The sequence below is a fragment of the Orcinus orca genome, chromosome 5 (genome assembly GCF_937001465.1).
Source record: "Orcinus orca chromosome 5, mOrcOrc1.1, whole genome shotgun sequence".
NCBI lineage: Eukaryota > Metazoa > Chordata > Mammalia > Artiodactyla > Delphinidae > Orcinus > Orcinus orca.
Window position 1 is genome coordinate 11,452,892 of NC_064563.1, and position 24,580 is coordinate 11,477,471.

The 24,580-nt window shown below is 45.6% G+C and overlaps 1 protein-coding gene across 1 annotated transcript in view; it reads right to left on the reverse strand.

The window, feature by feature from the left end:
• PLCL2 (phospholipase C like 2) overlaps nucleotides 1-24,580 on the reverse strand; it is a 190,857-nt gene that overhangs the window by 35,690 nt on the left and 130,587 nt on the right. Inside the window, exon 4 of the mRNA XM_033432016.2 lies at nucleotides 13,407-13,482. Coding sequence (XP_033287907.1) covers nucleotides 13,407-13,482 — 76 coding nt within the window. The remainder of the gene's footprint in view (nucleotides 1-13,406; nucleotides 13,483-24,580) is intronic.

The following is a 24,580-nucleotide window of genomic DNA, read 5'->3' on the forward strand; positions in this document are numbered from 1 at the left end:
ATTTATTCATGCCAAACATGAAGCAGATGACCTTTCAAACATTCTGGATGGGATTTTCTATACCAATCTAAATGATCTGAATCGAAAATGTACCATGTAGCACACGGCTCAAAATTTTCAGAAGCAAGTATAATTTTAAAAAATACTCCATAAGAGACATATTGATCTTAAATTTATATACCTAAAGATTACTTTTTCAAAAGCAAATTTACTTAGCTATCCTAAAAAACGCTTTTATCACAAACATACCCAGTGCAAAAATATTTCTATGTGTGTTGAAAATAGAAACCAAAATCACAGGGTAGAATATTTCAAATGGTGACAAAAGAAATATATATTTATAATTTTATTTCAGATTTCCCAAGTTAGGTACAGTGAGCTATTTCCTGGAAGATGGAATTCCATATAACACAAGTCTACCTGGGATCTCACTCAAGAGGTCAATTTGTCAAGTTTTACAAGTACCTCAAAATAATATGGTCTCATGTCCCAACATCAAAGTCCCTTGAGAACAAAATATGGATCATTTTTTCCAACGAACGTATATATAGAACGTGTTAAAATATACAGGCTTTGTAAACTATACGCTCTGCCCCCCAAACCCCAGGGGTCTGAAGTTCCGGTGTGCCTTCAGCACGTGGGCACTGACGCCATAATCTCCATGGAGACGCAGAAATGCCTCATGACGTTTCATATAGTTCCAGTTGGTAGTCTCTCTCTCTAGGCCTTCTTCCCAAACAATCTTGGCATTAGCAAAAGCCGAATTATTTTCAGATGGATTTTGAGCTGTTTAATCCCATTCCATTTATCTATCTGAGGTGCAATAGATAAACCAGGTCTCTTAAATATACCCTTAAACCCCAGAAGGATGCCACGCCCACAGCATTATGCTTCGTGAATGGACTGCGCGAGGGGGGCGTGCCTTCCTCTGCTAGCGCTCCACCTGGGGAATCCGGGTGAGACGGAGGGGCATCCCTCGCGTCCTCTGTGGAATCCAGTGACCATGCCACCCTTCTAAACACGGGCCATGGCACTCACCTGGGCTGGGATCAGACGAGGAACAAACAGCAGACCCTCCTCACTCCACTGTGTTGAGAAACAAAACGGCCTCTTCACCCCAATTATACTTAAAGAGCTTTTCACACGGAGGACACGTTTGTCTGGATGGCCCTCGGAAGTCAGTCCTTTCCCCTCTACCAGTTGGGCACGATTACCCAAACACACGAGGCCCTCGGGACGCAACACTGTCCACCTCTCCCTTTCTTTTTACGCCTCTTATTTTAATTTTTGAACAGATAATATAGTCGCACGGCTCAACATTTAAAAAGTATAGACTGGTATACGGAGAACGACCTTTCCCTCCCCATCACCCAGCTTCCTTGGCCCCTCCCACTGGGCAACCGCGGTTACCCCTTCCCTGAGAGAGCGGTGCCCTCAGCATCTCTCAAGGCTCTAGCCTCCTGCCTCACCTTTTAAAACACATGAGCAGGGACTTTCCTGGTGGCACAGAGGTTAAGAATCTGCCTGCCAAGGAAGGGGATATGGGTTCGAGCCCTGGTCTGGGAAGATCCCACATGCTGCGGAGCAACTAAGCCCGTGCGCCACAACTACTGAGCCTGCGTTCTAGAGCCCACGCTCTGCAATTAGAGAAGCCACTGCAATGAGAAGCCCGTGCACCGCAACGAAGAGTAGCCCCAGCTCGCCGCAACTAGAGAAAGCCAGCACATAGCAACAAAGACCCAACACAGCCAAAGATAAATAATAAATTAATTAAAAAAAAAAACACATGAGCAAATAGCACACACTGTTTGCCTTGCCTTTTTAAACTATGTATATATACATACACACACACACATATACATATGTTGTTTTATCTTTATGTGTATATAAGATCTTCCTTATATAGGTATATATATGTAGTCTGTGTGTCTGTGCAGGTGAATATATACACATACATATTTCTTTATTCTTTTTGAAGGGGTAGCATAATGTCCCATCATATGGATCTATCATAACATATTTGACAAGGACCCTCCTATTAAACACTTAGATGTAACATCTAGGCTGTTCTCAGTGTTATAAAGAAAACTCTATACACATGTATTTCCCCAAATATGTGATCAAATCTTTAGAATAAACTCTAAAAAAAAAAGGAATTACTGGTTCAAAGTGTACATGATTCGTAATTCCAAACTTTACTGCCATGTGGCCTTCCCTAGGTGTGGACCCAATTTATACCCCCTAACAATGTGACAGTTCCCAGTTTCCCCTATATGCCCACCCATCAGTCATGACCTGTGTGTGACGGAACTCTGGGGTCTTTGATATGAACGTTTGGATCTGAGGCGTGAAAAGTGGCATCTCCTTGAAACACCTCATTCTCCAGGAGATCACGGCATCCTCCTCCTACCCGTCTGGCTGCACCCTAACCTCCGGGGTCACTCTCCTGTGTCTCCCCAACGTCCAAACGGTGAAAGCCCAGGGCTCCATCTTCTCTATTCATCGTCACTGCTTAGAAGAGCTCGGTCTCCAAGCTTGAAAGACCTCTTTCGTGCCCATGGCTTCCAAATTCATTGCCTCCAGTCTGGACCTCTCTCTGAACTTTAGACTTGGAAGTCAACCAGGCAGACCAAACTTAACACATCTACATCCAAACCTCTGATTTTCCGTCTCAAACCCTCTCCCCACAGTCCTCTCCATCTTGGTAAAGAGAACCCAACCAAGAATCCTGCAGTCCTGCCTTCTTTCCTCCTGCCCCACGTCCAATCCGTGAATAAATCCTGATAGCCGTCACCACCGCCCAGATCCCCCCAGATCAAGCCGTTCAGTGGCCTGGATGGTTGCAAAAGCCTCCTGGGTGGTCCTCCAGCACCTGCTTTCGTCCCCACCCCTTACCCCCTGCTTATCGGATGCAGCCACTCTTCTGCTCAGACCCTCAGGAAGAGCTTCCATCTCTCTGAGAGGAGAGCTGGCGTCCTCGCAACAGCCTGGCCCGTTGTCACCTGGCTCCTGCCCTCCCGGCCCCTTGCTCCCAACACTGTAGCCAGGTGGCCCGTCTTCCTGAAATAATCTCCTTCCAGATATCTGATAAGCTTGCTCTCTGCCTCCAATCATGCCTGCATAGATGTCACCGGTTCCCTGAGGTCCTGGCTAAGCACTTTATTGAAAAGAGCCACTGCCCACCCCTGCCCCCGCCCTGTCCCCCTCTCTGCCTCACTGATTCCAAAAAACTCACCACTGTCGGACACAGTGAGTGTTGTATTTACTTGCTTTTTTATTTTCTGTCTCCCATGACTCGACTTCAGCTTTGAGAAGGCCAGAGTTTAGACTCTGCATTCATAACTGTCCCTCTACCTGTAGCAGGTTTGCATCGTTTATGGGTGAGTCTGGACATCCTTTCATTTTAGAGTCTTTTGAATTTCCCTTGTTGTGAACTGTGTTCATATTCTTTGCAAAGAATACATACATGAGGGTTGTTGGCCTTTTTCAGACTGATTTTAGGAGCTCCTTGTGTTATTAGGGATATCAGCCTTTCCTAATAAGTATTGCTAACATTTTTTTCTTAGTTTCTCATTGTTGTTGCAGCTTTGCTTCTGATCCTTTTTGGCACACAGAATTCTTTGCACGCAGTCTAATCCATAAGAGGGCTGTGTGTGTGTGTGTGTGTGTGTGTGTGTGTGTGTGTGTGTTTGAATGTTTTGCTGCAGCTTCTGGGTCTGTGCTATCTCCCGTCTGTGCCGCGGCCACTGCTGGCCTGCGCCTGGCTGTCCCTGCGGGGGCTCCTCTCCCACCTGGAATTCCCGCCCCACCAGCCTTGCTCCCAAACCACTTTCCTGACTCAACTGAAGCTCCAAAACTCTGGTTCCGTGCTGACCCGATGGGTCAGTCACGGGCTGTGCTGCCCTCTCACCAGAGGACCAAGTCCCCTGTGCAGTGAGGATTCCGCTTGCGCCTCTCCTGCGCTCGGCCTGGAGCCCTGGGGCGGGGAAGTGAGGTCCCCAGCCTCCCTCAGACTGAGAGTAGGACCCTGATAAACGTCTGTGAAGAAACAAATGGACGAATAACCGTAGCATTCCACGTTCAATTCAATTCCACCAGTATTTACTGAGTGCCAGCTTTGGCAAGGCGCTGCTCTTGGCGTCGGTGGGAGACGATATGAATTACAAAGCTCCCTGCTCTCAGGGAGTTTACATTCTAGTTGGAAGGAGACACACAATAACCCAGGGACGTAAGCAAATGATACTGTGGTTGGAAGGTAATGACTGCTATAGGAAAAAAAAAAAAAAAGTAGAGCAGGGCAGGAGCTCAGATGTGCCGGCTTGTTTTTAAGGTTTGAAGTTGAAGTAAAACATTCAGGTCTGAATTATTAATACAAACTCGTAATCATATCCTGGGATTGCCTAGATTTCCTCCCAACCCTTTCTTCGTTAAAGAACTCATCCATAGCACAGGGAACTCTACTCAATGTTCTGCGGTGACCTAAACGGGAAGGAAATCCAAAAAAAGAGGGGATGTATGTATACGTATAGCTGCTTCACTTTGCTGCACAGCAGAAAGTAATACAACATCGTAAAGCAACTATACTCCAATAAAAATTAATTCAAAAAAAAAAAACAAGAACTCACCCATTCAAATAACTCCTCCGTTTGGATGATACTAATTCTATCTGTAGACGCCACTCCACCCCAAGTTTTACTGCAGTTGCTTCAACGATGTGCTAGCTATTTCCATTTGACCCTCTGCTATGGTCTGTTTTGTGTCCCCCTGCCCGACCCCAATCTATATGTTGCAACCCTCATTCCCAAAGGGATGGTGTTAGGAGGTGCAGCCTTTGGGAGGTGCTTAGGTCAGGAGTATGGAGCCCTCATGAATGGGATTAGTGCTCTTTTAAAGCTCTACCCCTTCCACCATGTGAGGACCCTGCAAGGAAGTACCAGCCCCGAACCAGGAAACGGGCCCTCACCTCGCGATCCTGGACGCCCCAGCCTCCCGAGCTGTGAGAGCTAAGTCTCTGTAGTTTTAAGCCCTCTGGTCTGTGATACTTTGTTATAGCAGCCCGACTGGACCAGGACAGCCACCCTACATGATCCCAGGCCCAGCACGCCTGAACCAGACCTTCACAATCACCTCCCCTCTACCCCAGTAGCTCAGGCCCCCACATTCCAGTGCTGTGTGGAGTATTGGAACACGGAGGGCACAGGAGAGAGATGGGTCAGTCAGTGAGTCCCCAGGCCTGTCCCAAACTATTTCATGACCCCACGGCCTACGGCAGATTCCAGAAGTGTTCAAGACGTTGGCAGACAGAGCTTGAAAGAAGGGCTTTACAACCAGATACATTTGGTTTGGGAAATGCTGAGTTGAACTAGGGAACATGTAGCATGCTGATGTGTCCTAAGAATCTCCAAAGGGGAATACGTTGTGTTATGAAGATTTGGTGATGAAACCCTTTGCCCCAGGAGCATATGACTAGCGTTCCTCCAATCAGGCTTTGGGCAATGTTGGCCTTAGAAGTCAACGCCAAACACTTTATCCTTGAATTAAAAGGCTCCCGCCATAGAACCCAACCTCTACTTCCAACCCTAATTTCTGCTGCTTCCCAAAGCAAACATTTCCCTTCGGACAGGACAACATACGTCATGGGCATGGAAAGCACATCTGGATGACGAAGCCTCTCCCCTCTGGCCCACCAGAAAAGCCCCGTCCCTCCGCTCTCCTCACACGGACCGTACATGCCTCTCTCAAGCCCCTAGTTCAAGCCCTACCCCCTCCCTGCCAACAAAACCCCTGGCCTGCTCCCTCTCTCAGATTCCACTTATACCCGTTGCCTCATCTACTGGCTTGGTTGTGTTTTATAACTTTAAATGGTAGCAGAGACCGTGCATTAGTTTTTGCACCTCTAATAAATACTTAGTACAGCACTAAACACATTCCACAGAGGCGCGACTGCATTTTTCCTTTACTGTGTTAACACGTGTAATGACATGTTTTTGACAAGGCACTGACCTATAATGAAAGAATACAGGTTAATTGTTTCAAATTCCTTATTCTTAGAAGATTTACCGCTACATATTGTTCAAACATTCTTAGAATGCATTTGTTCACTTTACCCACTACAGTCCCTTATTTATATTATATTATATCTCATGTATCATATCATGTCATATGATTTGTAGACCACAGAATTTGAAAGACAGAAAAAGCCTTAGAGACCATCTAGGCTATTTACTTCATTTTAAATCCAAGAATACCTAATCAGATATATGTGTGTGTGTGTGTGTGTGTGTGTGTGTGTGTGTGTGTGTGTTTGTGTGTGTATAAAACCTTCTGGTATTTGAGAAAGATGATTTAATTTACTGTGGACTTTACTTGACTTGTGGTTTTTCTCAAATTTAATGAACAAGTATAATGGAATAATAACAAAAATGGTTTTTATGGGAGTGCCAGAGTTGAAGGAAGCCTGACCCCTCCCCAGAAGATAATCTGCTGAGCTGCTGAGAGTTGCCATTTATTTATTTGTTTGTTTGTTTGTTTGTTTATTTTTGGCTGCATTGGGTCTTCATTGCTGTGAACGGGCTTTCTCTAGTTGCGGCAAGCAGGGGCTACTCTTCATTGCAGTGCATGGGCTTCTCATCGCAGTGGCTTCTCTTGCTGCAGAGCACGGGCTCTAGGCACACGGGCTGCAGTAGTTGTGGCATGTGGGCTCAGGAGTTGTGGCTCACGGGCTCTAGAGTACAGGCTCAGTAGTTGTGGCGCACGGGCTTAGTTGCTCCACGGCATGTGGGTTCTTCCTGGACCAGGGCTTGAACCTGTGTCCCCTGCTTTGGCAGGCCGACTCCCAACCACTGTGCCACCAGGAAGCCTGCGAGTTGCCATTGAGATGAAAAGTGATGCGTTCAGAGACTCTGGGTTTACAGGGAAGGAGGAGGCAGAGGAAGAAGTGACAAGAAAGCACAGCTTTGGGATCTGCGCACAGGACAGATAACCAGGGAGGTCACACATCCGCCCATCTGCCTCCCCTTCACTCCTGGCACTGGGAAATGTCACCAGTGAAAGCCGTGCTGGGAAGAAGGAATCGCTCTCATCAATCCGGCAGGCAGGCACGGCGCAGTCACCCTTTGCAGGGCGGGGAGGGGTGGGGAGAGGCTCAGAGGTGAGCATGAACCCGGGAGGGGCCTCTCTGCTCCACCCTCTAAAGAGAGCTTCTCGTTCAAATGCAAATTCCTGGGCCCCAACCTCCAGGATTCAATACTGGGGGGCGAAGCAAAGAAACTGCACTTTACACAAGTGTCCCTAGGAGACTCTGACCACACTTGTAGGAAATCCTGCTGCGATGACAGCTATGTGGTCGTCTGAAGGCAGGATGGGGTAATGGGCACCTGAGACGGTGGGGTGTGGTGAGACAGCTGGTTCCTACAGACTGCCTGCTTGTTTAGCCTTCCTGCCTGATTTGGTCTAGTTGTCACTTTTGTGATCATCCCTCTACCCTCCCTTACCATCAGCAAAGGTTCCTTTTGAGGGAATTAAGAAGGATGGGGCGGGGGGCAGGCTGGCCCACCAACAATGACCTTGCTACTTCCTGGCTTCTGTGGCTTCACTGTTAGTTAATTAAAGTGCCCGGGAGAGCATCTAGTGATTCTTAGAAGAGGAAAGAGGCCTTCAAAGTGAGGCATTAACTCTCCCCCTTGAAGCGCACGCTGACAGGCTGCATGCAACCCATGCACCCGTGCCATCGCATGGGATGACTTATTTGATCTTCTCTTTTTATGTGACTAATCAGGCCATTCCAAAATTGCTGCTTAGGCAACTGATCTGAGGTCACTGTATTCTCGAACCCGTGGGGCTATCGGGGACGCATATAACTCACTGTCACTTAGAAGGAGGAAAATGAGCCAGAGAGAAGTTGAGTGACTAACGTAATACCACACAGCAAGACATGGTACAGGGGGCCCAGGAGCCTGTGCTGGATCCCCAGGGAAGAACCTCTTACTTCTGTAAATTGGGGCTGAGAAACAGCCTGACATAAGCGAAGACAAAAGTTATAGGCTCCCAGGCTTCCTTTTGCAAACATTGTTAACGGAACACTGTGAAGTGTTTTCAGAATGACTCGTACAGATGATTTTACGTTTGCTGTGTTGAGCCAGACAATGATGTGAGCAAAGCAAGTGATGGATGGTGACAGGTTACTTATCCGGAAACCTTCCCTGCTAAGAACACACTGCAATCCCAGGAGTTTGCAAAACAACAGAGGCCTCTGAGCAATGTCATGTAGGTCTGCCTGGCATCCTGCTTGTTCTCCTCACACGGACGCGTCAGGCTCTCTCTGCTCTGAGGTAAGATAAATCTATCAAGCTTGGTCCCAGGGGAAAGGCCGGCAGACCAGAAGCAGCAAATCAGAAAGAGAACAAAAGAGTCATGTACAAACAGGCGGTGGGAAATGCAGCACGAACTATAGGAGCAGTAGGGAGTGAAAGCCGAAGGAGAGGAGATGGAACTAAACTATGTCCCCTGGGATGGGATCTGAACAGGAAGCCCCAGTGCACAGCGTAAGGGCCCTGAAAACTTAAGGCTCCTGGGGGCATCGCTGCATTAACCACGGCAAATAACCACCCTGGGTCATCGCAAGTTCAAATTACTTTTGGCAGCCCAATTTAAGAAAGCAGAGATGTGTAGCATCCATTACAGAAAAATTTCCAGTAAGCAGATTAAAATGAAGGGCAATTAAAGCTTTTGTTATTTCGAAAGCTGCCTTCCATCCCACTTTACGCAGTAATGATGCACCCCTGCCACGCATGGGAGCCCCTCAGAGCTTTCAGAAAAGAAGCTTCTACTTCTACTTGGAAAGAGCAGGGACCCGACTCTCCTGCCAGAAGAGGAGCCAGGCTCTCGCCCACTGGGTGCAGACACCACCTCTGCACCTGGCCTGCCCAGAAAGCCAGGGTGGCAGGAGTCCTGGGCGGCAAGCACCTGCCTCACCCACCTGGCCCCAAGCCTGGTGGGCGTGGCCACGCCTCCTCCAGGACCACGCAGGTCAAGGATTCCTGTCGCAGCTTCCACCGCTCCATCCCTTCCTTCCTCTTTCTTAAACTTAGTAAATTAAATTAAGTTTAAATTTAGCAGTGATTTAATGTTTGGCAGAAGGATGCATACACCTAGTTTAAAGATAAAGAGTTGTCACCAATCCCCCCTCTCCAGAAGCAGTTAACATTCAACCCCTTTAGCTGAGTTTGTTCCATTTTTGTGTATCTATGCCCCTATTGCTAAGTAACAGGCATATACTGTTTAGATTTTCTTCCCCAAGCATTACTTGTTAAACTGCCCAGATGAAGGATGAGAATTTGGCTATTTTCAAGCTCCCCACCGTCAGGACTCTTGGCCGTCTGGGACCTAGCTGCTCCTGAATCCAGCTTTCGGACAGCTCTCCCCTTTTATTCCCACCTCTACCCCGACCCCCAGCGGCATCTGCTGCCACCGGGTCCCAGCCTGCTGGGGTCTCCATGAAGTCAGACTGTGCCCCCATTCCCACCCGCTTCAGGCTCAGCTTTCTTGAGTCAGCTAAGTCAACTTTCCTTTGCCTGTTTCCAAAATTTTGTTGCTCCCATTTTCTTTGTCCTTGTAAGTTTTTTATTTAAAAAAAAAAAAAAACCTACTGTCATTTTAATGAGGCTCAGAAAGGAGTGGACATTAAATGCATGTTAATGCACCATCTTGGACAGGAAGTAAGCTACTGGCAGGAAATAAGTCATTGATTTCTTTTTTTCTTCCCAGAGAACAAATGCTTTTCCATTTAAATTCACCTGATGAAAACATCCAATGCACCGAAGCAAAGCAGTCTGGACTACCTCCTAGATCACCTTCCTATTCTTTACGGAACAGATCGATTCAGTGACTAACTAAAATTCAAACACAGGCTGCCGTTTTGGGGCCACTGAAGGAGAGAAAGAGCTAGACGTCAGAAAGTGGAAAAGATGTTTCCCCTGAAAGAATCCGGCTAATCTTTTATCAGCTTTTATAAACTTTTGAAAAAGAACTTGTACGAACTTTTACAATGCTTCTCCCTCTGGAGATTCCGGCCCTGCCCCAGCCCCCGTGTGTGTTCCTTTCCATCACCCACTTGGATACTTCCTGGGAGAACAAGCATTTTTTAGACCCAGTAGGACGTGTGCTCGTTACTTCACACAGACCCGTTCCCGCACGGCCGTACCGTCCATCACTTCTCTGTCTTTCTCACTCGCATGGCAGCCCAGATCCACTCGTCCCACACCCCTCCCCGCGATCCCAACATTCAGTCCGTCCCTGTCGCTGGCACCACTGGCCTCTGGCTCTGAGCAAATGCTCCACATCCTGCCCTTCCCGTCCCCGCTTCCACCGCACCCAAGAGCCGGCATCCCCCCCTTCTCAGTGGAAAACACTCCTCCACCCCAGGATGCGTCCACACGCCACAGCTCTCCCTTTCCAAGGTCAAGTGTTTCACAGCCACGCTTGATTCCTGCCCCCCTCACTTCCTGCATCCTTTATCCTGGGCTCATCTTTTAGCACCTTTCTCTCCGCCTCTTCACTGGATCTTCCATATTCCTAGGAACGTGGTTTTCTTATTAAGACTTCCCTTTAACCCACCAAACTTCTGTGCTGGCATATTCTCGTCTTAAAAGAGTGGGCTACGCAGCCTGCCCCAACTGCCCCTCACCTGGCTGCTCTCACCTCCCTTCCTGGTCCCTTTGGGTCCCTGTCTGCTGCGCGAGCAGCTTCCTGGCCCACCTTGGCCCACTTACCGGCGTTCCTCACCGGCCTCAGTCTCTCCTCCCAATAACGGCCTCAGCAGACTCATTTCTAGCTCCAAAAAATCAATTACACAGCGGGAAGTCTGAACCTGTCCCAACTGGGCGCACTTTTCAACACGGGACTGGAGGCGGGTGGCGTGTAACTCCTTATTTTCAGTTATTTACGTGAAGGTTTATCTAATAAGAATATAGGTTTGTGTTTAAAAGTGTGGAATACTTCTAAAATAATCCTCTCTTCCAGCACTTTGGTGACCTATACCTTCACTTTGTAATTGCAAGATTAAAGATCTGCAAGCAGAACAATTACTCACCAAAAGTAAAATCTTACGCAAATGCTATTGAGCCCAACACAAGTGAGCAGCTCTTCAGATGACTAAGAACGATATGCCTTACGATAACTGTAAACATAAGAAACAAAGATCAAGAGACTCTAAAATAAGCACTTGGGACAACAGGAGGGCTGTGTAGGCGGTCGGCAGTAATTATGAAACCGGGACATGATCGTTATGTGCTTCTGAAGGGCTTTCAACCCGAAGCAACTCAGACCATTACACAGCGGTTATCCCCACTCCTACCTCCCCAAGCAAAACCCTTAACAGACAAGACTCTTTAGCTTTTCAAATACAAGCAAATATATCCCTTACTGAAATCGAACAGAAAAACAACACGAAGCTGCATGATGCTAGACATTATCAAATTTCATAAGCCAAGGAAGTTGCAAAGAATTGCCAATAACTCAAATTGTTAAATGAATAGCCAGTTCTTTCTTTCCGATAAACTGTGGTTTCAGATTCTAACGGTCCACAATTCTCATAGCAATACATGCATTTAATAGAATCGAATACTTCATAAAAGTCAAATCACATTTAGCCAGTTAGTATCTGAGCGACTCCGCTGTGCAGATGTCAGAACAGATGTCACGGGTAAAACAGAGAGTCACTCAGCATGCAAGCCTGGTGCACAGGAGGTCACTGTCCCGTTTGGAAGATGGGACACGTTAATAAAAGGCACAGTGACCGAAGAGGCTTGATCGGCTGAACCAGATACACGTCTGAAGGGCTGAATGGAATGGGTCTGGAACACACATCCCGGAATCAGGAAAGCCCCTGGGAGACTGATGAGATGAGAAGAAGACAAGGAAAGACTGGCAGAGAGGAGGGAGACAGAGGTCCTACCTTGTGGAAATCTAAGTGGAAACACACAGGGGATGGCAGAGGAGGTGGGGCAGCCCAAAGCCCAGCTGGACGAACAACCTCACATCTTCCTCACTGTTCCCGACAACCTCCAGCGGGTCCTGCCCACAACAGTCCTCTGCACACAGCTATTATGATGGTCACCTGAAAGCTCAGCTTCTCTCCCCTTCCACTAAAAAACCAGGGGTTCCCCACTGCCTCACAGGCCGAGTTCAGGCTCCTGAGTCACACACAGTAAGTACTCAATGCGTCTGACTGTGCGTGGTTACTTCCATACGTCCTGTTTGATTTGAAGGTTCTAGAAGACAAAAACCAATCTTGCTTATTGTTTTAAATATTTTGGTATGTAACAGCTCTTACAAGTATCTTAGGCATAGTACAAGTTCAAAACATATTTATTAAATAGATGAACAGATGACTTAATTAATACTTTTTAATATAACATTGGCAAAGTGGGTGGGCCAGTTGGCAATGACTTTGCATAGGAAGTTAGAAGTTTAGATTTGGTCAGCTACTCAATGATTTTGTATAGGGTAGTGACATGATAAAAAGTGGTATTTGACGTAACTTGCTTTAATTGTGGTCGTAAGTGTCCCAGAGAGGGCTAGAAGTAGAAAGATGACTTTGCTAATAATATTTTGCTAACAAGATGAGGATTTTTGTCTCTTGATTAGTCACTGACGTGCATATTCTTCAATAAACACCAAAAGAGAAATTGTCGCATGTATCTTTGCCTTTCATCTATTTTAAACGAGTTCATTTCTGAGATAAGAGATGACTTTTTTTTACGGCTAGGTAACAGTTATGGCCTCTTGATTTGAAAGAACAGAAACCAAAAACCCTAGAAATTAAGGACAGATACTCTTATTTATGAATTACAAATATTCTCCACATTAGAACCTTCCAAATTGACACTCAAAATTTGAAAATTGAAAGAATTGCATTTTGCCTATTCTTATTACAATGCAGAACACTTGACTTTTTGGTTTTATCACAGCTAAAAATTACTGAGACGGTTGTTTATGTAAGTTGAATTTTGTAATCTAGTATAGCATTTGGTTGTGAAATGAATGAATTCCTCAGCAGGTGAAAATGCCAGTGCATTAACAATTTCAAGAGGCTGTAACTGGTGCCCACGGAGGTGGAAGAGATTTAGCGCAGAGGGTCTCAATCTGGGCTGTGGCTTAGAAATGCTTGGGAACCTTTAACAGCTATGAATGTTTAAGCCACACCCCAGACCATGTCAATATATTTTAAAAGCTCCCCCCAGGTGAGTCTGTTATCCAGGCTTGAGAATCAGTGAATTAGTATTTTCTTTAGCCATGAAGAAATACTTTTTATATCTGGTTTTCTTGATATAGTATCAAAAAGATGAAATAGCTCAGGGGCAAACTACTAACTTTATTTTAAAGAAAAGAAACAAATTCTCACTCACCTGCTTTCTGACAGTGTACAATCTTTTCATACACAGCGTCTGCATTTTCAATCAACGCCTTGAGGGACTGGATCATCTGCAGAGGAAACATCCAGACAGGAGGTCACACAGACAGCTGGACACAGGAGGGTCCGCTCTCGGGCGCGAGGCTCTTCCCCCAACGCGGCTGACGGGAGGCGGCGACTCGTCCCTCCATCTGACGTCCCACTACTCAAGTTCATGTGTGTACATGTTAAATGATACAGTCACACCTCCCCACACAAGGGCTTAGACCAGACTGTGATGAGTATATTCCTCGGGTGGTTAGGCTTGCACAACACTGGATTTGAACCTCAAGCCAGTACCTGAGCTCGTTTCAGTGTGAAAAGCTACAAATAAATATGTGTGCACATCCAATCTGTCCTTCATTTTAACAAAACCTCCTGCGTCACCTTATGGAAAGCTCCAGCACCTACACGCCTTTCTCACCTCAGCCAAGATGCCTCCATCTGAATCAGTTTAAAGCTTAGGTTGAGGATCAAACAACAGCATTTCTTTGATGCACCACTAATGCTATCACTCAAACAAGTAGTTTTAATGTGCCTATCAGTGATTTAAAAAATTCAGTGTTGAGTTCTTGTTCTAAATTGCATGTGCTTATTTTAGGAGCCGCGCCTGAATTAAGAAAGAGGAACAGGGTACAGCTGACCAATTATTTTACTCACCAAAATGCTGGGGAAAGATCTGTCTGAAGTAAACTTTTTGGCTCTAAAATCACTATGAAAATGGGATGGCCACCTTCAGTTCTCATGGCTCCAATGGGGACAATTATGATCCTTGCCATAACCGTAGACTCTAGCTTTTTGTTTTCGTTTTTAATTTAATTTTTATTTTATATCAGAGTATAGCTGATTTACAATGTTGTGTTATCTTCAGGTGAACAGCTAAGTGATTCAGTTATACATATACATGTATCTATTCTTTTTCAGATTCTTTTCCCATATAGGTTATTACAGAATAGTAAGTAGAGATCCCTGTGCTATACAGTAGGCCCCTGTTGATTATAAGCTTTTTGTATTTAAATATTTCACATGATAATATTACTCATCTCTTTTACAGGGCCATTCTATTTTGTATAACAAATACCAATCCATCATTGTTCATTCCTTTAAATTCTGCCTTGTTTTTCTTTATAGTATTTATCACTAGCTGCCTTAGCAATTATTTTATAGAAACTATACATAGGTTGGATTATTTATATAACTCGAAGAACACCATATTTTATTAGTTATACTTAAACTAAAGCATAATCAACACCCCTCTGAAGAAGTACACCAGATTCTTAAAGTGAGTCACACAGCATTTATCAACTTCCACTGTTCTAAGAAAATTACAGTAAACACTGTGAGGTTTGAAGGCCAAAGCAGGTGTTCATTTATGCCTTCATTCATTATTCATGGAAGGTATCCTGTGGGCAGCCGCTGAGCAGAAATGGGGGGCAGGGTGACCTACAGGACACAGCCCCTGTCTTCAGGAAGTGCACAGCCCAGGGGCACGGCCCTTACTTAGGAATTCGGTATTTTCACATTCGTTCTTCAAGATCTGAGTCATTCCTGCAAATTTAAATATTCTACTTTACAGCTTGACATATTGAACAGGCAGTGATAAAAATGAATAGTTCAGAACTCAATTACACTGATAGAAAGTCATTTGTACCATTACATAATCTGCATACTGAAAAGGTTCATACCATCATCAGTAACCTTCTTCAGCTCTGAGCCGAGCCAACGAGAGGCATCACAAAGCAAGGACTTCCCCCAGCAAGGATGGTGGTTGTCACAGCTCAGTATCAAAGAACTGGCCAAGCGTGCCGCCACCATTCAGACAGGGGGAAAAAGCAACAAAATGAACCTGGTCATGAGACAAGTGGGCAGGACAGGAGCAGTAACAGAAGGAAAGCAAGAGAACAAAACAGCAGCATTAAGGCCAGACTCACGCATCCCAACAGCCTACGGGCGAAGGTGGTCAAAACAGATCCACATCCGGGCTGGGGCAGGCGCAGAACGAGCGCAGATTTACATGGGTTCCTCAGCTTTGTCATCTAGGACAAGGTATGAAACATCATGGAGCCGTAATTTCCTACCTGTAAACTGAGCTGAATAAAAGACATTATGAGGGCTCAGAATACTGTGGGGATTAGAGGAGAGGATGCTTGCGGCTGGAACTTGCCAATGGTGAAGTCGCAGTGGACTCCGCACTCACCCGGGGGCCCGGCAGAGCTCCTTCTGGAAGCCCCCAATTAGCTGAATGAGTGTGCCTTCCTGTCCTGTTCTCACTGGCAATGTTTTACACACCCATTACTGATACTAGCTTTGTTGACAAGCCTGGTGTGAAGAAGCTCAGAGAAACAACAAATCGCACTATTACTCTAAGAAGCATCTTCCAGTTTAAAGTATTGCCAAAGGTTAAAGAGTGCTGCACCTTTTAACTGTAAAAGACACGAAAGGCTTCAGAAACGCACGTCCACCTCCAGGGGCTAGAGAAGGACGCTGCCCTGCCCCTGTGCTCTGTGATGCCGGAGGACTGATCCTTTACTCTGGGGACAGTCATGCGCTGAGGCTGCACGTGTGGGACCCTGAGGTCGGTGCTGAGAACGCATGAAGAGCAGAATGACCCGGGGCCACGAGCAAACAGTAATCACATAAAACGTGGCAGTGCCACCGCTGCCCACGTGCTCCTGGGCGTGACAGTGAGACGCTCCTAAGCCAGGGCAGGGTAGCGGGACAGCTCAATACCAAGTCCTTCTCCCGGTAATGGGGGTGAATGTGTCCCCCGACTTATGTGCAGTATATAAACTATGGAGGTGGCTAACACCCCAGGTGAAGGATGCAAACACAGTGAAAAGCCAGCCCCCCGGGTATGGAAGTGACCAGCGGCAGGTCCCTGCAGAGCGTATCAGAGGGGATTCCAGAGGCAGTCAGCCCACGAGAGGTGGGTACCTGCTAACCAATCAGCAACTTTCAGACACAGAAAGAAAGAAAACCCACCCAGACCTCAGCAGAGATGATTCACTTCCCCACACCTGTCATGGAATGAGCGCATCATTCCCTCTGGGAGGAGGAACTGCCAGTTTATATCTTTTTATAGTTGCAGGGTACATATTTATAATTAAGTTTATATTCTTGCCCACAGATTGAGTCCATTAACCCTCCACTCCTGCAACATTCGTGTGAGTTCTCCTCGAGTAAAGGGCCCGTCTAGGTGTTGTTCAGGGGACTCTCTGGCCTGTGGGCTCCTGTAAGCGCACTTGGTTAAAGGTCCAGTGGGCCGAGAGGGCAGGACCAGGCCAGGCCGGGCCTCCCTGCCTGCCTACCCGGCTGGCTGAGGTCTTGTTCTCGCACAGCTGACAACTATGACTGAATGCATAGGGGTGCTGCCACTTGGGCTGGGTCTGCCACTCTGTAACGAGGTGCAATTATAAACAGTGCAAGTGTTGGCTGAATGAGTCAAAATGGAAGTATTTCAACGCCTCCTTGGCATCAGGTACGTACTTGGCGTCCTCCATTTCCTCTAATGCTCACCAAAGTCCACGGGAGGTGGGTGTTGGTGATGCTGCTTTCACAGATGTGAACACTGAGGACCCCAGAGCAAAGCCACTTTCCCAAGGTCACCTGCTGTGATGAGCAAAGGACTGTAACTAGTGAACAGGGGGACGGGGATTCCGTTTGACTCAAAGCCTCTGCTGTTTCCACGATACCAGGAAGGTCTTGACCACGGGCAGCAGCTGAACAGGAGGAAAGCGCATTCCAACCAGGAGGATGGACAGAAGCATTAGGGAACGTCCTGGCTCCCGACGGGTGTTACACACAATATGTAGCATCATCTCAGCTACTGACACGGGCCCAGAAGTGTGTTTTTATAAAGTAATATTTCTATAAAGCACTTTGGGAAAACATTTTTTCAAATGACAACATTAAACAGTTTACTTGGCTCCACTGACCAATTCATTATTAAAAAACAGAAATCATTTATATTTCATGTGAAACCACTAGAATAAGCATCTCAGACTAGACAAAAGCAAATACGTGGGGAGTGACATCAAGAGATGAGTCAAAGGGAAAAACTGCTTTAAGTTATCTTGTTTTCTCTGTATACATTACGGTAATATGTGACTATAACGCAAGGCCCGGTAGAGTGACTGGTTTTATAAGCATGATCTGCATTAATGCACACTTCATCGATTCACTTTAAATGCACAGGTGTAAGTCTCAGCACCGAAATCAGACATCCCGCTGCTGGCCCGAGTAACTTACCACGTGGACCCTCATATTGTTTACAAAGTACACGATGCTTTCAAATAGCTGTTGCTCATGGATTTCACATTAGTGTCCGGTTAACAGTACCTCCTAAATTTCTGGAACAAACGCATTTGGATAATCTATAGATTTAACATAGCCCAGAAACCCATTTCATAAATTCGATCAACTCTAAGATAAGGTTTTTTGTTTTTTTTTAAAAAAATAATTTTATTCATTTTTGGCTGCATTGGGTCTTCGTTGCTGCACGTGGGCTTTCTCTAGTTGCGGCGAGCAGGGGCTACTCTTTGTTGCAGTGTGTGGGCTTCTCATTGCGGTGGTTTCTCTTGTTGCGGAACACGGGCTCTAGAGCGCAGGCTCAGTAGTTGTGGCGCATGGGCTTAGATGCTCCTTGGCATGTGGGATCTTCCTGGACCAGGGCTTGAACCCGTGTCCCCTTCCTTGGCAGGCGGATTCTTAACCACCGTGCCACCAGGGAAGCCCCTAAGATAAGGTTTTAATATAGGTCTCAAGAAGATGGAAAGTAGGAAGTTTCAACTAAAGGCAAAGTAAAAATTAAAATTCATATTTTATTAAGCTGGAAGGAAACCAGAAATGCCTTCTGTAAGAATGCCCTGTTTTGAAAGTAACTCCCCATGTTAGTATAAGGCAAACGTCTCTGTTTATAGGTGTGATTATGAGAACTATTATTATATTAATATATTTTATATTACTAGATTTCTGTAGACTGTTTCTTTATTTTCTGTTTTGCAACCTGTGCTACACAGCCCTAGAAAGTGAGTCCGTTCACCAACGCTGAGAACGTAGAGAAAATAAAAACGAAATTCCCTCTGGAATCTGTCAGCTTTGGTGCTTTTTTTCTGTGTTCTTGAAAGTAACGTCCTCAGTTAACAATGCTACTTTTGTCTTTAACACTTTACAATAATTATTACTGTATGGGTGAAGAATTTTTGAACCAAATGCGGGAACTCTGGGATCCGAGACTTCTAAATTGAAATGCAGAGGTAACGTTTCCTTTCGCGAAAGCTTCCAAGTACAGCAAAATGTCACAGAGTTGAACTAATGGAAGAGAAACCATTTATAAAGTTATTGTTGGGAATTACCACATAGCTTTTTAATACTTGAAAATAATATAAAAATCACACATTTGAACTGGGGCATAAAAGTTGCACAGCTGTGGCGGTCTTTAGGCAGCTGCAGGCTGCAGTTAAAGCCCCTCCACCTCACACAGGCCGCTGTGCGGGCACCCCCCACCCGGGGCTGAGGCGTTCCAGGTCAGCGTCCCTTCCAGCAAGGTCACTAGGAAAACACTCTATAAACAAAAAACCGCTTCCAGAGTAATCTGTCCTAGTTTCCTCATGAAACCTGACTTCTACATTTTTCACCATGCAAATTATAGAAAATTACAGAAAAACAACCTATATAATAGAAAAAGGAGAGCAATAACTCTGCCAGGCAAATATCAAATGATATCACTTATATGTGGAATCTAAAAAATAAATGATACAAATGAACTTATATACACAACAGAAATAGACCCAAAGACAGAAAACAAACTTATGGTTACCAAAGGGGAAAGGGCAGAGGGATAAATTAGGAGTTTGGGGTTAATATACATACACTACTATATATAAAATAGATAAACAAGAACCTACTGTACAGCACAGGGAACTACACTCAATATCTTATAATAATTTATAATGGAAGAGAATATGAAAAAGAATATATATACAGCATATATATGTATAACTGAATCACTTTGCTGTACACCTGAAACTAACATGACATTGTAAATCAACTACACTTCAGTTAAAACATAAAGTTTTTTCAAAAAAGGAAAGAACTCTGCCATTTAGAAAACACTACTGGATTGTTAATGAATACGTAGAGAGGAGTGTACGTGGCCGCTGCCACACACCGACCTCCTTGCGGGTGTGATGGGAGGCGCCAGGACAGAGATCAATGTGCAATACCATTAGGCTCTCTAGACATTTCCACTTGTGTTAGAGGAAAGTAGGGAACGTGGCTAGAAAAGGGCCAGATTGGATGCGATACAGAATTACGATTTTTTTTTTCGATACGCGGGCCTCTCACTGTTGTGGCTTCTCCCGTTGCGGAGCACAGGCTCCGGACGCGCAGGCTCAGCGACCATGGCTCACGGGCCCAGCCGCTCCGCGGCATGTGGGATCTTCCCAGACCGGGGCGCGAACCCGTGTCCCCTGCATTGGCAGGCGGACTCCCAACCACTGCGCCACCAGGGAAGCCCCCGGAATAACGATTTTAAGCTGAGATGTGCTGTGATCAAGGTAGAATTTCAGGCTCTGAACAAAGAGTAAGGAAGGAATGGGGGATGGGGGTATGAAAGGGGGGCAGGACGCAGTGGGGCTGGGAAAGAGAGATGGGCTGGAGAGGGTACATCGGGAAGGACAGAGCAGGACCCGGTGACTGATGTGCTGTGGGCACAGAAGGAAGAGCCAAAGACAAAGAGGGTAAACCGGACAGACGAGGAGGCTGTGCCGCACCCGACCGCTGCAAAGCTTTTCCAGGTTTACACTGTGTCTCTAAGGTGTTAACTCATCCCGGAAGTGGAGTTCCGCCCCAGCTGAGCAGAGGAGTTGGCAGTGAACGGGGCAGTCTTTTGAGGATCTGCAGCAGCAGCTAGAAACCGTGGGAAAGCTTGGTTCTAGGGCTGGAAAATCGGAAGCTTTCTGCACCAAGGTAGCAGCTGAGATGAAAGAATGTCTACATCTCCGAGGGAGGAATTTTAAAGCTAAATGAGATGAAAACATCACAGCAACACGGCAGATAATAATAAGCAGAGGGAAGCTGTATAAGAGACACAGAAGGAGTGGTCAGAGGGGCAGGGACAGAACAAGGATGTTGAACATTTCCAGGGGTGGGAGGAGAGTTTCTGGAAGGTCTACAGTGTTAGGAGCTCCGGACTTGGTCATTTGGTAACTCTGGACAATAAGATGGCAGTACTGACAGTTCTGCTGTGTGACAGACATATTCCTAAAAATCACCACACTATAAAAAAACCTGTGTGATAAAAAACGCAAGGTTTGTGGGGAAAATTGGGTCAGGGCACAACACTCAGAAATTCTGCTGTGACACATTACAAAAGGCAGGAGCAGAATACAAGCGATAGCACAGTCCTGCACATGTTACGTAGTTAAGGAACGCAAACACGCAGCAGTGAGCGTGGCGTGTGGCACCTGACCTTGAAAAAGACCTGGAGGGAAGGGCTGCAGCTCTTGAGTTACTGTGAGTGGTGGAAGGAGGGGGTCTGATGTCTGGTGAGAGGTTATAACTGAGATGCGGAGGGCGCAGCGCAGGACACACCCGGTGATCTGATGTAGCAGCTGGTGGGTGTGTGAGGTGGGTGTGTACATTCAATTCACCCAGGTGCAGTTTCTGCGCTCGCTAGTGTTTCTTGCCGTCAAAACCGTGCACAGGTAAACACAAAATCCGCGTTCAGTTAAAATTATCCCTTACTGTATTGATCACATGCAAATAAATTTGCATGTTCAAAACAAGTGTTATAACTGACTATAAAAGGGAGAGTATTTCAAGATCTACGCAATTTTCTTGAGAAGTAAACTCAGTATCTATCATAGTCAACTGAAGTATGCTTTTGGCATCCTATAAGACCTCCTCCACACTGTATTCAACTATTTTAACAATCATTCCTTGCCAGAGAAGAGATGCCAAGTGCTGTGTAAATCTGGAGCAAATTATGAGCTAAGAGTGACCCAGAGTCCACATTCAGGAAGCCAAGAATTCTCTAGCTTTTCAACATGCTCTGATTCGTCATAAAGTTCACTGCAAAGCTAGGGTGGTAGGTACCTAAGGGTGAGGCACGTAGCTCTCCTGTTACTTACCTTTTATCTGAGCTGTACGCTGAATCTTCATGCACTATATTTCAGATCAAACCCTGTAAACTGAGATCCCATTTCACCTGTAAGTATCTAGCTGAATTTTCACATGATGAAAAGCCTCTCCTACCACAGTCAACGTCTCCATCTACCCCTTCTCACTCTAAATCAATATATAACCATATTCACACACTTAGAAAGGGCTGCATTTCACAGATTAAACTTCAAGTTTTAACTAAACAGTAGTTCCTGCAGTGAATTACCATGTCAATATAAAAGCAAAGAGACATTATGCTTATTATACACAGAGTAATACAGGTTTTGCCTGTACTCATCTAAACAGCAATTTGGATTCAGTATAAAATTCATGGAAATAAACAGTATCATGTAGTCAAAACAACCAGTTTATTGCTCTAGGTGCTTTCTTTTCTCCTAGTTGCTTTGGTGCCTAGTGCACTTGGGATGAACCAAACGTTTACATTGTGGGTATTTCTGAGAGGCACTTCCAGCATTAGCCACTAGAAGTCCTTAGTAATACACATTTGTAGGCTGGAGGAGAGCAGAAAGGAGCAAAGACAGAGAAAACACCATAAAGAGGAAATTAAGGAGGGGGAAAAAAGCACTATAGAGAGGAATAAAAGAAAAAAGAACAATAAAATCACAGAGCCAGAGCTTAGAGGAATTAAAACAGTGAATGCACAAGGGTGATCTACCTTATTAAAAACCATCCTTCAAATCAGATAAGAAATTTTTATTTTATGCAGACAAGTTAATAAACTATAAAGCCACAACCAAACCTTTACGTGAAAGGAAGTCACTCATATTTCTAGATGAATTGAGACTTAGATTACTAGAAGTCTCCATGTTCCCAAATATATTTAAATAGGTCAGGGCTGGTGAAGCTCAGTAGTGCAGAATAGCACAGGGAAAATAGAAAAGGGCTCTGGAAAAGCTGGGAGTTCCAATAAACCAAGAGATTAGTTACGAACTCAATGTACAGATTTTAAATGTTTATTCTACCATGAACTGTTGGCAAAGTTTTAAATGTTCTGCATAGTTTTAGTTTCAGAAGTACACAGAATGTCAACAAGTCAAAAAGAATTTTGGTTTTGATCTTGTACTGCTTCTGCTGCCGTATGATACGATACTCAGAGAAAACGAAAACTGTTGAAAATTGAGCAACAAAACAGAACCCAAACTACCCTAAAAAGGAATTCCAACGCAACTATAAAACTATCCAGAAAAACGATGTAATAACTCCTACCACTTCACATCACGCTGTGCTTTCTTCTGTGTAGACAGCACGTATATAGTAAGTTCACACGCACTCAAATGACAATAACTCTCTTACTTCTCCATTTTATGACCAACCTCACACAATCAGAAGTTTCCTTAGGGAAGAACTCGGGATGTTACATGTCATTTTGCACAGGATTACTGTGGGAAGCCTTATTCCACATTCTCATGCTAAACAGGCTACTTTATAGCACATGATGAATCATTCTGCACCACGGTGACCTCACGGGTGCACGCATACCCCATCCTCCCCAGGGCCCTCGGTCACGGGCAGCCTCTCGACGCTGTAAAACACTTCTCCGATTTTCTCAACTATAGTAGCGATGTGCTTACGTGACACCCTCGTACCATCTCAGCATGAAATTTAAGTGCACCTTGTGCTCAAATACCCTCTGTGGCCACGACGGCAGGAAAGGATATGAGTACGGGAGGGGCTTAGCAGCTGGGAAAGGAGCTTTCCACTAGGCCAGGAGGTAGCCAGGGTGTCCAGTGGGGATGCAGTCTACAGCCGGCCACTTGCTTCTGCTTCCAGTAAATGTCTGGGAGGAGGGAAAGGAGGGGCAGGGCACCACTGTGACTTCCCCAGTCTTCGAAGTTTTAAAGACTTTGAGTGCAGAGGCTACATCTTTGATGGAGGGGAGTGTCTCCAAAGAACTGATGAGACTGGTTTAAAACCTGGCCTAAGGGCTTCCCCGGTGGCGCAGTGGTTGGGAGTTCGCCTGCCGATGCAGGGGACACGGGTTCGTGCCCCGGTCCGGGAGGATCCCACGTGCCGCGGAGCGGCTGGGCCCATGAGCCATGGCCGCTGAGCCTGCGCGTCCAGAGCCTGTGGTCTGCAACTGGAGAGGCCACAACAGTGAGAGGCCCGCGTACCGCCAAATAAATAAATAAATAAATAAAACCTGGCCTAAGTCTTCCCTGCAGGAGAAAAGGGGAACTCGAGCTCGTTAAAGCCAACTACTCAGTGGGCAAGCTACTTCCGGAGACTGTATTAGGAACCTCTGGATGCTACGTAACTCTTTCAAGAGACCAAGGACCATTTAGAGTTCTGACATGCTCATTGAAAACTATTATTATGAGGGACTGCCCTGGTGGTCCAGTGGTTAAGACTCTGCCTTTCAATGCAGGGGGCGTGGGTTTGACCCCTGCTCAGGGAACTAAGATCCCACATGCCTCGGGGTGCCGCCAAGAATTTTTTTAAAAAAATAAAAATAAATAAAACTATTATTACGAAATTAATTAAATTTCAAAAGATACAGTTTGAATTAAACATAGTTTCACTTTTATTACCATCTACTTATATCAAGGTTTTTCTCCAAGGGGATCAAGGTGATTTTCAAACTCCTAATTAACAGACAGTAATTCAATCATAGTCTTACTGTAAGGTGTCATTAGTTTCTCTCAGGTCTGCGATAGCTAAGTCTAGATGTTAGTTAACAGAGGAAAGCAAGTGGAGACCTCTCTGGACTGAAGAGCATTATTTTTGAGCCCAGTAAAGAGTCTGCCGTACTCTGGAACAGCAGAGCTAGGAGGGGGGCAAGAACCACTCGACCAGCTACTACCATATTTACGGCCTTTCTGGTGTCAACCACAGAACTCACAGGCTCCTGCATCTTCCCCTTTCTGAGCAGAGAGGCAACTCCCCACGCAAGGTGGTGGGAAACCTAACCTTCTGCTTTTCACTTTGCAACTTTAAACCTGCCTTTAT